The sequence below is a fragment of the Grammomys surdaster genome, unplaced genomic scaffold (genome assembly GCF_004785775.1).
Source record: "Grammomys surdaster isolate TR1022 unplaced genomic scaffold, NIH_TR_1.0 143, whole genome shotgun sequence".
NCBI lineage: Eukaryota > Metazoa > Chordata > Mammalia > Rodentia > Muridae > Grammomys > Grammomys surdaster.
In genome coordinates this window covers 2,188,128-2,201,786 of record NW_021604601.1, presented here as the reverse complement: position 1 = coordinate 2,201,786, position 13,659 = coordinate 2,188,128, and the positions used below count along the sequence as shown (strand labels likewise).

Sequence of the window (13,659 nt, the reverse complement as noted above, 5' to 3'; positions counted from 1 at the left end):
CCTACTTTTACAGGCCTGCTTAATTACTTGTTAAATGATACTGTTTGAGGTGATTCTGTAGATTGAATAAGAATGATAACATGTGGTATTATGATCATAGCTGGCATTTGGTGAACTAGCAACTTTTATCTTGTTCTTCATAGTAGAGCTGTTCATCATTGTCTAGTAGTGCACACTCTCAGTCATTCAGGCAAAAGCATCAAGAGGTGTGAAGCCGGTCTGGTCTACACACCGAGGCCATGTCTCAAACAAGCACAGGACTGAGCACTTCTGCCTTGTTAGGCTTATGTGCTTTCTGAAAAGCCATGCTGTACGAGCCATGCGAGCTAACTCAACAGGGATTGGTGGGAATGCATTTCATGAAATACTGGAACTTGTGACTGGATCAGTTCTAAGTAGATGATAGACTAGGCCACCTGTTTCTGTCATGTTGGAACTTAGTGGAGCCTGAGGAGTTCCTTTGGTGATCTACTTCTTATCAGTAAATCACATAATGAAACTGCTATGTGGTTTAATATTTAAAATAGTACACTTTGTACTGATGGCTTTGAATTAACATTTCAATGTAAATTATTGTTAATATCCTATAATTTTAACAAATATGATAGATTTTCCACATGTTAGTTTACTGAAATTTTCTATTACCAACTTTTCTTGTATCATTGCTTCCCACTGTTATCTCCAGGGCACAGTTAATATTGTCTGAACTTTATATGTATTGTTTAAGCAACAAAATGTATTATTGGAAAATACACTTAAATTTTAATTTTAAAAAGTAGCTTTGAAGATTTTCAAAAGTTAATAAATTATTATAGTCAGTGTCATTTTATAAACTCATCTACAAGTGTGATATTTGTTGATTATAGAACGTTGTTTCTTTTACATTAAGAACTTTAGTCATTTTCTGTTGCTATAACGAAATACCCAAGTTGTTAACGAAGAGTTTTTGTATTAATAATTCACATTTTAAAGATCTACCTTCATGATACCCTTATCTGCTTGTCTCTAGTCAGGGCTCTTGCTGGATTACATCATGATGTATAGTGTCATGGTGGGAAAGTGTGTCAGATGGATAGGTCATGTGGCAGCAAGGCCAGAAGTGAGACAGAGTCAGAGGCCAGCCCTTCTCGTGTCCAACTAGACCAGGTTGACTTGAGAACAGCACAGGTCTTCTGTGGCTGGTGCTGCAATGTCATGTACCTCCTTCTGGATCCTTCCTTTAATGATGTGTTGCTGTCAGCATTGCCATTCTGAAGAGGGAACTTCTAGCACGTAAGCCTTTGTATGACTCCCTCACAGTCTGAAGTCACAGACATCATAGCAGTCACCTTTTCTCCACATTATCTGTAACAGAAGCACAGACTGTTGAACAGAAGAAGGATGCATTTAGAAACTGCACTGACCCTCACTTGGGTCAACTATCATCAAAATTATATTACCAAAAATTACTAGAGAAATATTTTCAATTTATGAATCTAAATTTGTTTGCAGGAAGTTTGTAGGAGTATAAAGATTGGGTAATACCTTTTTATATTACTGAAATACACCTTAGAAAGCTTTTCTTGCAGTTTTATTAATGATGCTTAAGAAAATATTGAAAGCCATGATTTCAAAAGTGTAGCGTTCTAGGTGTGATTGTCAGATGTTTCTGAGAATTTTAATGCATCCTGACGGCAGTGTTGAACAGAATGTCTTAAGCTGTCAGTCATAGTTCCATCTTCAGTGTTTATTGAATAAACTTTACAAGTGGAGCACTAGGACATTCTACAGAGCATCAAAAGCCATCTTAGAGGAGGAAGTAAGACAGGTCTGAAATAACTGAGGACCACTGTTTCATGACAACTCTGGGAGAGAACAAAGCTCAATAGCTGTAGACCCAAAGACCAGAGGACCTCTGTGGCTTAGGAGTCCCGATGAACTGACTGGGATTCCAAGTGTTGCTTGGTACAAAAGGGTGCAAGTACCAGAAGATCACAAAAGTTAAACACAGGATATGTTTGTACTGGGAGCACCCTGTCCTGGAGTGGGTTGAGACAAGACACAGAGTACTCTGATGTGGCTTTGAAGACTGGTGGGTCTCCTGGATGTTCTAGCTCCCTAACTATTCTGAAATGCCGGTGATAACTTCTAAAAAGTCTTAAAAACTTTCTTCCTCTTAATGAAGGTAAAAAGCTGCTGGTTTAGGCAATTGACCCTGTAGCATGGGGCGACATGGGGGTGAGGGGTTAAGTAATGTGGCCTTTGTTCTATCTCAGCGGGAACTGCAGGGCTCTAACTTTCAGCCTGCTAGTCTGGAAGTCTCAGGAAGAAAAGGGGACACTTTGAAAAGTGATTATAGCATTTATTTCTAAATTGTAAAGATTTTCTTATGAAAGCTATCTAAGAAAAGGGGGAAAAGCAGAAAGATCCTAAGTGGGGCTGGGGAAAATTTTTTCTCACATTCTTCTCTGTGGAGCAATAAACTTCTATTGTACCGGGAGACGAGAATAACACTTGCAGAAGGAAAAACTTTCACATAAGCAAATATGCATAAACTCACATAAATCCATATAGATTCACGCATACATTCTTATACATTTCCATTCAAACCAGTTGGGCCTAGCTTGCATAAATTCTCACAATTACACACTTACACACATACACATCCATACTTACATATGCATGAGGAGCAAAAGACCAAGCACCAGAGCAGGAAGAACTCACTCATTCTGGGTGAAAAATGAGCTCCAGTCTTTATTGCACAGAGAAAGAAAAAGCTTCTACACTTTTACTGTTAAAGGAATTAAACCCACGTTTGTAAGAAGAAAGCTTTGTTCCTTTAATAAGACAAAGCTTGCCTTGTTACTAAGAAAGGACCTGTTCTGTCCCACAGTAAGGAGAAGCCTGCCTGCCCTTCTGCTCTCTGCAGGTTCTTCTTTTGTCCTCTTTCCCTCTGCATTTGCACATTGCTCTCTTAGTTTTTATGCTACCTTTAGTTTCTAAGTTATTCCATTCTGTATTCTCCTTCTAATCTTGCTTTCTCCTCCTGCTCTGATGTCACAATAATGCGCTTACTCTCAATGCCTTTTTTTCCCAATGCTGTGCCTATATTTCTAAGTTCTTAGTTCAGTTCTGTCTAAAAAGTGTTTTGTCTAAAAAAATTCTCCTCAGCTCAGTTCTGACTCTTCTCTCTGTCCTCAGTACTTATACATCTTTCAGAATATGATCGCATGTTAAAAAGTTCATCACAAATTCACACATAAAATCAAGTCATAAATTGAAATAGAAGTTTACAACAGAGAATGTTTACATGCATATCCATTAGGAGTAATTATCTGGCTGAACATCCATCACCTGTTACAGCTCCACAGGCTCACTGGAAGTTAAAAAACATAACTAAGTTATTAGTGAGGTTTTATATAGATAAACGCAGCCAATATTTTATTTTCTGTCCTAGCACCTATAATAAATCATTAGTTCCCCTTTATGACCTTTGGTTAATTGTTTACAACCTCTTGGAATGTGCTCTGAGTAGGAGATAGTCTGGTTACTATCTAGAAGCAATTGACTGGTGACACAAGGACGACTGGCAGAGTTCTCATCGAAGTTTTGACTATCAGAAAAGGACCTAATAGCAGTCCCACTATAAACGAGCTTAGTAAATGCTGATATAATTTCAGTTCTTATAGGATCATTAGCTTGTCCTGTGATGGCTCCTGACATGTTTGGGGAAAAAAAAATTAGAAGTCTCCATTTGGATTCTCTAGCAAATTGAAAATGTATAGCATTGGGAAACAGAGCTAGGACGTTAGGGTTTGATGTAAGGGTTCTAGACAGTCTTAATAAGACTGAGAGCGTGACTACATTGATATGTAAAAGCTACTGAGGGGTTTTTAATCACTGCAATCTAGTCACAACTGTGCCATATAAAGTTGAGATCTATTAGCACTGAGAAATTTATGGTGGAACCACCAGACTAGTTACATGGAGAGGAGAATCTGAATTCAGAATAACAGAACTAGATTGTTGACAGAAAAACAAGAAACAGCCCTGAGACAGTGTATGGCCTCCCAGCTCCTGTGGAGGTAAATAGAAAGCATGAGACCAGGACTTCGATGTGCTCCTTAAGATAACCTGAATGTCCTAATGTCAGTAGGATTTAATGCTTTGTTAATGAGGTAATTTCTCAGGAGACAAAGCAGAGAGCATTTGGTAATGCAGTTCTCAGAGAAAATGGCCAAGACTTGAGATAGGATCAAAAACAAGAATCTAGTGAAGAAAAATTAATGAGTGTATTCTTAAAATAGCTGCATCAGGCTCTGGAGATGGCTGGGCAGATAAGTACACTGGCTGTTCTTAGAGAAGACCTGGGTTTAATTCCCAGGACCCACACAGCAGCTCACAGCTGTCAGTAAGTCTGAACTCACACACGCACACGCACACGCACATACCCCTGCAGGCAAAACACTGATGCACACAAAATTAAAATTAAAAATTTGAAATAAAGTAGCTGTATCCTTACAGACAAGCTTCCTAGAGACTTGTGCATGGCATTAATGGTGACCCAGATATCATCTGCACATTCTGAAGGCAGATTCCTTAGATGAATACTATTTATGATCAACAAAGTGGGGGCTATGTTTTGCATCAGTTTGTGGTGTTCATGTGAACAGACCAGGAAGTTCCGCCTCAAGCATTTCTAGATGTACTTAGTACATGTAACAACCGAAAAGATCTTCACATTTTTAGTTTTATCTAATCATGAACTGTGATGCCAAGGACTTAAGAGCTCCATCAGAACAGTCGGTGCTGGCACCAGAGGACACACGGTCAGAGTTTCTTTGGTAGCTGCCCTCCTCACTTCTGACAACTATTTATTTATTTGCATTTTAAATTTAAGCAAAGGGGAAATTTTAGCAACATAATTTTTTTCTTCCTTTTCACCTTAAAGGACATTAAAAACTTCATTTGTTTTGTGGTTGTAACGACAAAAGGTGTGGTATTTGATAAACTAAGGCAATCTCACATTTTAAATCATTCCAGATGTAAAAGACAATTCCTTCAGTAGATCGAGGAGTTCAAGTGTAACGAGCATTGACAAAGAGTCCCGGGAAGCCATCTCTGCTCTTCATTTCTGTGAGACTTTCACTCGGAAGGCAGACTCGTCCCCGTCCCCGTGCCTGTGGGTGGGGACCACAGTGGGAACCGTGTTTGTCATCACGCTGAATCTCCCCCCGGGGCCCGAGCAGAGACTCCTTCAGCCAGTGATTGTGTCTCCCAGTGGTATGTATGACCTGGTGCAGCCTGCAGGCATGTGTCCCACCTGAGACATCCTCCGGTTTTATCAGAAGTTCCAACTTTTCATTTACTGATCTAAGCACTGTAAAGAGAAGTGATATTAGTGATAGTTTTTATCTTTTAAGAAGTAATATTCTAGGACCATGGGGAAGGCTCAGATTGTAAAATCACTTGCCACTCAAGCCTGCCAACTTGTGCACAGTCCCCAGAACTCAGATCGGTTTCTTAGAGCAGGTGGTTCACATCTGTAACAGTAGCACTCAAATGTCAGGATAAGACAGGGAAACTGACCCAGAGCTCTCGGGACAGCTAGCCGCAGAAACAAGGGGCAAGAGAGACCCAGCTCTCGGAGTCGCGGCCTCATTTTCACAGGTGCTGTGTGCACAAATTAGGGTTTGTTTGCTTTTTTTAATTAAAATAAAGTTTGTAGTTCTACATTTGAAGAAAACAGCACTTATTTATTTATTTATTCATTTATAAGTCTGCAGGTCAGATTTGTATGAGTGTGCAGAGTTTATTATTTATTTGTAAATTATTAACATTTGACATTTATGTTTGGATCATGTGATAATGACATATTTTTCAGACCACTGGCTTGGGTTTTGGATTTTATCAGTGACCTGCATATCCAGTGCAGTGTTGAGTCAACAGATTTGTGTGGATTTAGTGTCAGAGTTGGAATAAGCATATTTACTCTTAATTTTTAAATGGAAGTATATACTAAACTTCTACATTCTAGGTACTATATTGAGGTTAAAAGGTGCAATCTTGAGGATGGCATTTCTGGATGCCACGGGCTGCTTAATGCCACCTGCATATGAACCCTGGAAAGAGCACAACGTTCCTGAAGAAAAAGACGAGAAGGAGAAATTGAAAAAGCGGCGACCTGTCTCAGTGTCCCCCTCCTCTTCTCAGGAAATTAGTGAAAACCAGTATGCAGTGATATGTTCTGAAAAACAAGCAAAAGTAATCTCACTGCCAACCCAGAACTGTGCATACAAGCAGAACATCACTGAGACGTCCTTCGTGCTCTGTGGAGACATTGTAGCACTGAGTAACAGTGTCTGCCTCGCCTGCTTCTGTGCCAATGGCCATATTATGACTTTCAGGTAAGAATGAGGCCATTCTTTAACACATAAACACATACAGCATTCCTGCTTGGATCACATAAAATTCAGCTTGAAAAAATAATGTATTGCTTACACACTGAGAATTTGTTTAACAGGAAACAAGGATATGAAAAATACAAATATTTTCCCTCTCTAGGTATATAAACTAAATTTAACAGCCCTAGTGATTTCCCTTTTTTTCCAGGCTATCATTCAGAGTAGTGGTTCTGAGAGTCCTGTCTCCATGTGTAGCATCATTGTACCTGTCCTATAGCATCTATAAATAACCTGTTGCATATTACCAATAAATGATTTCTTTTCCCTCAAGTTTGCCAAGCTTGAGACCTCTGCTGGATGTCTACTACCTGCCCCTTACCAACATGCGGATAGCCAGGACATTCTGCTTCGCCAACAATGGACAAGCCTTATACTTAGTTTCACCTACAGAAATCCAGAGACTCACCTACAGTCAAGAGACATGTGAAAATCTTCAGGTGAGCCACAAAGCATTGGAAATTCCGTACAGCTTGAGGGTCCTCAAATCTGTCCACACTTCTCATGAGAATGCACATAGCCGACTTGGGAAAACGCAGAGTCCTGTTGTTTTCCTGTCTGTTTTATCACATTCTTACCCTATGCTGGGTGTCATAGGGCAGCTTTCCTGTACGTGGATAACATACTTGGCCACAGCCTTTCCTTTTCTCTGCCTGCCCCTTAATTAGTTTTCTCACTGTACCCTACACAGTTTTCTTTCGGCATTCATGTTATCTATACAAACAGCTTTATAGATCAGGATAAAATCTAGAACCCACAAATGTGGGGGAAACATGTAAATTTGTCATTCTATGACTTAATTAATTTGCTTAATGCAACTATCACAGCAGATCACCAATCTGCATTTTAGCTCCAAACTGTAAGATTCGTAAAAGGAAATGAATGGGGAAAAACTCTGTCACCCTGGATTCAGCAAAGATCTCTGAGCTGCAGCCCTGTTGCTTCTTCCTGCCTCTTGTAAAAGCACGAATTGGTGACTTCACAGTAAACTTTTTTATGAGTGAACTTTTACTGAAAGTAAACTTCTAGTCTTCTGAACAGAACCATGTAAGAAATTAAGACACACCACAACTATACTAAAACGTTGATAAAGCATTTTTCTGATCAAGCTTTGTGTTTAAAAAAGGACTTCTTCCTTCCTCTCTGCATCCCTCTGTTTCCTTTTTGTCTCAATGCCCTCAGTGGGACTTCAGCTATGGTGACAGAGTGGAGAGAGCAGACTGCTTTTTGTCCCCAGTCTCAGTGGGATGGGGGAGGCCTTCTATTTTCTCTATTTAGTATCATGTTGGCCATAGGGTTGTCATGTGTTAAATGTGCTCCTTCCAGTCCTGGCCCCTGCCTTTCACTGGCCATGCCTCTCTCCAAACTTACTATCCCTTTTGCTCTGTCTGAAGACTTTTGGTAGTAAGTTCAGGGAAGACTTGACACTGTAGAAGCCTCTCTTCCCTCTTCTTGCCATGTTTCTGAAATCCCACGTGTCAGATGGTGTTTATGAAAATTGTATGCTTATAAGAAAGGAAATTGATGTTTCCAGTCAAGATCATAATTCTGAAACTGAATGTGGCTCCTGTTACACTGAATGCCTTGGCCTACAGGTAGGAAATATTCTTTCTATTAGAAGGTGACCTGATTGTCAGGCAAATGGTCAGTTCTTCTTGAATTAGATTGAAATGTTTTCTTGAAAGTCAAATACTCACTTGACATGACAGTGCAGTCCCAGGATTAAGAAAAGATCTTCTGTTCCAGGCTAGCCTTGGATATAAACCAAGACATTCTCTGATACAAAAGTTACATTGCCTCACCCTGTAAGCAGGCATACTGTCTTGTCCCTAATGCAAACAAATAGTGGGAGGAAGAAACGGCAAATTATCACAGTAAGTCTGGTCTTGGAAGCTGACTGTTAGAGTAGGTGACCATGTTCCTGATATGACTGCTCCTTACCTGTTGGTGAATCTCCAGGAGTCGTCACCACTGTTACAGCATTTGCAATGCTGACCTTGTTAATGAGATTTCTGCTTCCTGGAAACATTAACAGTATAATTTGTTTTGATTTTAAAGGAGATGCTCGGTGAGCTCTTCACACCTGTAGAAACACCAGAAGCACCAAACAGAGGGTTCTTCAAAGGCTTATTTGGAGGCGGTGCACAATCTCTCGATCGAGAAGAACTATGTAAGTTGGCTGATATCCCTTTAAGACAAAAATAGTCAATCCATATAAAATTTTTGTTATATGTATAAATTATGCTCTTTTTATATTCACTGCATCAAACTTTGCATAAAACTTTTCATTCTGTCCTCAATCAGGAAAATTTTCTTAGGTAACCAAAATCAGTATAACTTCGAATGGCACCAGAGAGAAAGCAACAGAAGAGAGATAAAGCTGGCTTTATTCATATGGGGTATCTTTCCAATACAGGGAGTTTGAACCTTGGGCTTTGTTGTAGCCTAGCAAGACTGTCGGTGGCTTACAGCTCCAACCCTCAGTTACTGACTGTGTCTGGAGCTGGGGGAAGGAGAACAGTCTGCTTCCAGTTTCTTGCCTCATAGCAGCTAAGTGAGGAGTTACCAAGGCCCCACTGTCCCCCTCAAGGGCAGAACAGTCTGTAGCTCTGTTTTTCTTTACAAGTACTGGATAAACTAGTATGCAAAACCTTAAAACCAAATCTTTATCAGTTACTATTTGTATTAGCTCTCTGTCACTGCTACTATACCACAAATCTACTGACCTAAACCAACCTGGCTTACTAGACTTCTCAGCTTCAGTTCTGTATGTAAGAAATAAGCACGGTTTATCCTGGTGCCACCGACACGCCATTCTCCATGGACGGCTCTTTTCACTTCTGGAGGTCATCTCTATTCCTTAACTCCTGGTCTCTTTGTCACTGTGCAAGTCAGTATTGCATCTCTGTTGTTCTGGATCTCCATCTCTCCCTGCCTACAAAAGCTCTTTACTCTTAAGGAGTACTGTGATTTAGTTGAGCTCACCTAACTGATGCAAAGTGTCCACTCCCCGTCTAGGTCCTTAGCTTAATCACTTGTGAAGCTCCTTTCCTATTACAGGGTGGGACATCCCTGCCTTCCAGAAATTGAAATGTAGCCATCTTGAGGAAGGGGGCATTTTTCTACCTAGCAACAGTTATTTATTTTTAGAAAAAAGAAATGGGAGTTAATTTTAGTAGAAAGGGTCTTGCCTACCACACACAGGTCCTGATTGGATGGAGAGATCGACGGATGGATGGGTGGACAGATGTGTGGATGCACACATGGCCATGAAGTAAATGTTAACAGAAATTCATAACTTCCACTGATGATATTAAAATGTATAACACTTTGTTGGGAGAAGTAAAAGAATATTCCAGTGGATCCAAATACTGAGTTCATGGACTGCATGAGTTCTCAAAAAACCTGGTGTATGCCTGTGAGAGGCACTTCCTGGGGAGATGGAACACACCTATCTGTTCATCCCAGAAAAGAAACTCACCAGAGACCAAAGTCATGATCATACCAATGTCCAACTCAGTTAATCACTGAGTTCTTCTTGGGTGTTACTGGTAACTAGGCCTATCAATGAGGGTTTCTTTGGGGAGTAAGATGGCCACAAAGCACTGCATCACAGGACCTCTCAGCACAGGTGATGACTAAACAAGCTGCAACCCTAGACTCTGCACAGCTTGAAGGCAGCTGGATGGTCCAGGAGTCCCCTCTCCACAGCAGAGCTGACCTCTTCTCCACGGCAGATGTCTGTTCCTGTAAGGTGGAGAGAAGGCTTAGAGACTTTGCCTGAGTTCCTGCCTGCCTATCTAAACAGGAAGTTTTGCTTACCTCTGGGTCTCATGTGCCTCCCTCTCCTGCTAACAGGATACTTCAGTTCAAGGAAACTGCTGAACAATAGCATGAATGTGTGCACACCTACACATATGTACATATATAATGACATTCTAAACTAAGTACTTACCCTACAATGTGGCTAGTGGTAAATTTATGCAGAAGTCAGAGGAATCTTGCCTCCTCTTTTCAAATTACAGGCACAAACCAGTATAATCACACAAGAAAAGAAAAAGAAACATGCATAGATTAGAGTGGAGAAAGTAAAATTGTCTGTATTGTCACATAACACAGCTTGATGCTAGATGATCCTAAGAAAACTAGTCTAAAGTAAATAAAGCTGATAAACAAGGTAGCAAGGCGAAAGGAGCCAAGCTGTGTCTTTAAAGGCTGCCTGTATTTCTCTATGCTAACAATGAATAATCCAAAAATGTAATCCAGGAATCAGCTTCAGTTATCTCATCTCTCAGTCCGTGTCTGTGCGGACTTCCTGAGAGAAAGCAGTAGGATGTGCTCCCCTCACGGTTAGATGGAGTGCTCAGAGGAGCACTGATGTTAGCTCTTCTCTGAGTTCTGCATTGTAAAATAAACCACCTAAAAATAACTTCACCAACAAGCAAAAGATAAGATATTCTCACTAAACTTTGAGTGTGTTATTTAAAGAAATTAACAGGTATACACAACAGCTTCTCATGTTCTTGGGTTTAAGGACTTTTTTTTAATCCTACTGAGATATCAGCACTGCTCCTCAAACCAATCTGAACAATCCCCACTAGACTCTGAATGTTTGCATGATATGATAAACAGTTACTAAAATTTACATGAAATAAGGAAGTAAAGATAACCTTTCCACATACAGAAAAATCTCATGTTTTCATAGTTAATTTTATGTTTAATGAATACTATAGAATGAAATCAAGAAGGTGAGTAGTTTCCACTGGCCATCACAGTAGTTCATAAACATAATACAGGACATAATAAATTAAATAGTTATGTACAAATGAGTGGCTTTTAAAATAATTCCTATGTGGCTGTAATAAGGCATCCTTTTAAAATATGTGGTATGTGTTTTGAGGTTTCTCTACTACACAGCACCAAGAAAGAATTCTTACAGCTTTCCAGCAATGACTAGATACCTATCCATGGAACTCTAGCTCACTATTTCCTCCCCGCTGTGACTCTCAGAAGTCTTAAAGGAAAAGTGAAGGCTGGAGACATAACTTTCCATCACAAAAGTTACACAAAGCTCTAGTCTGTAAGACAGTGGGGTATTGGTGTGACGTAGCAATAATATACAATTGAGAGTCCAAAAGTTAGCCAATAGCATTTTTAGTCAAGGATTTTCCTCAAGGATGCTGTGAAAATCCACTGATGAAATAATGGACCTTCCAATATATTATGTTGACACAGCTACTAGGTGTCCACATGGGTAAAACCAACATCATGAAAATTAAGTCAGAACAACCAAGGACTTGTACATTAGAGTTAAAGCACAAAGCTCTTTGAAGGAAATGAAATAAACTTCTGTCCCCTCTGTTAGTCAGAGGTTAACCAGATAGTTCACCTGAGTTACAAACAACCAGAGAATTAATGAAGTAAATTATAGTTTATCTATGTGAAAATGCTATGTTTCAAAAAAATAAATAAATAGCAAGAAGAGAAGATTCAAATAATAGGGTAAACTACATACATACCATATGTGATACCTGATAAAGTCTGCATCCAGATATACAAAGAACTCATAATTCCATATTAAAAGAATAAATAACCCAATTTGAATGAATAGAAGGTTTGGATTTCTTAAATATTCTTGATCAGTAATCATCAGATATCGACCATCATTTGTCATTCAGAAATAGTGTGTATCAATGCCATCATGTTCACTAGGATAGCTGTCATCAGAGGGACACACGAGGATTAGAAGAATGTAGAGAAACTGCAGCCCACATTGCAGGTGGAGATGAAGTGACATTTCCTTTTTAGAGATCTGACCCCTAGACCTCAGAAACGCCAACGTTGAGTTCCCAAGTGCCCCAGACTGTTTCACAGCCATTCTATTCCCAGGCATATATACCCAGGAGAACTGAAAACGCATGTTTACACAAAGACTTCCACAAATGTTCAAGGGAGCACTATTTATAATAAGCCAAAAACGCAGGAACAACTAAAATCCATTGGTGAGTGAGAGGACAAGAAAAATATGGTGTACCTTTAAAATGATACACTGTTTAGCCAGGAGGAACAGCACTGATGCATGATGCTACACAGATAAACCAGGACAGTGTCCTCAGTGAGAGAAGTCAGCCACTAAAGGCCACAGGCTGTGTGGGTGTGTTTATATGGAATATTTATGGTAGGCAGATAGATGGAGCTAAAATAGAGCAGGACCAGGAAAAAGGAGAGTAGACAGTGAGGGTAACAGGCCACGGGCTTCCTTGTGGGCCGTGAAGACATTCTGGGATTGCGAGAGTGTAAGGGAGGTTCTTACGGTTCAGGGAAAGAAATAAAAGTACAAGGCCATACAACTGGACTCTAACCACAGGTTCTGATACGTGCTGTGAGCTGGGTGTTAGATAATCAGGGCCTAGGTACTGAATGCTAGGGGCAAACAAGCTATCTTAACAAAAAAGTATGATTTTACATATTTGAAATGTGGAAACATTAATAGAGACGAAGAAAGTATGTCTACAGGTCTGAGTCTGAAAACTTAAACTTAACTATAGTGCTAGCAGCCCAAAAGGCAGTTTTAGTATGAGACCTACAGCAGCAGCGTACCCGCATCTCCCAACAGTTGCTAGCTAGCCTTGCTTCCCCAAATTTCTGCTGTATGATCTGGGAGAAAGTAGGATGTTTAGAGTAGTGCTCTGTAGTTTTGTATCTTTGAAAAAGCATCTAGAAATAATTTAAAACCACATAATAGAGGTATGTTATAAAGTTAAATATTAATATTGTATTGCCAAAAATTGTACTCTAATGTTTATTTTTCTCCAATTCACTAAAACCTTCCAGTTGGAGAGTCGTCCTCTGGAAAGGCCTCCAGAAGCCTTGCACAGCACATCCCAGGCCCCGGTGGGATTGAGGGTGTGAAAGGAGCTGCATCTGGAGTGGTGGGGGAACTTGCCCGAGCCAGGCTGGCCCTCGATGAAAGAGGACAGAAGCTCAGTGACTTGGAAGAGAGGACTGCAGCCATGATGTCCAGCGCAGACTCGTTTTCCAAACATGCTCATGAGGTATGCCTGGCACTCGATCACCCAAAGAGTTAGATAAAGCAAATAGGAAATGACTACATTTTGTAGATTCAGTTATTTGTATAAAGATATACTTTGTATAATTTCAAGTACCAGTTTTTACCACAAGAGGGAACCATACAAGAATCTGGCAGTGGTTCCTGGCC

At 40.0% G+C, this 13,659-nt stretch overlaps 1 protein-coding gene across 3 annotated transcripts in view; it reads left to right on the top strand.

Moving 5' to 3' along the window:
* The window catches only part of Stxbp5 (syntaxin binding protein 5), a 145,525-nt gene that overhangs the window by 129,652 nt on the left and 2,214 nt on the right, over window positions 1–13,659 (top strand). For all 3 annotated transcript variants that reach the window (XM_028764346.1, XM_028764345.1, XM_028764343.1), the window contains 5 exons: window positions 5,023–5,262; window positions 6,017–6,386; window positions 6,715–6,880; window positions 8,499–8,610; window positions 13,275–13,495. In XM_028764346.1, coding sequence (XP_028620179.1) covers window positions 5,023–5,262; window positions 6,017–6,386; window positions 6,715–6,880; window positions 8,499–8,610; window positions 13,275–13,495 — 1,109 coding nt within the window. The remainder of the gene's footprint in view (window positions 1–5,022; window positions 5,263–6,016; window positions 6,387–6,714; window positions 6,881–8,498; window positions 8,611–13,274; window positions 13,496–13,659) is intronic.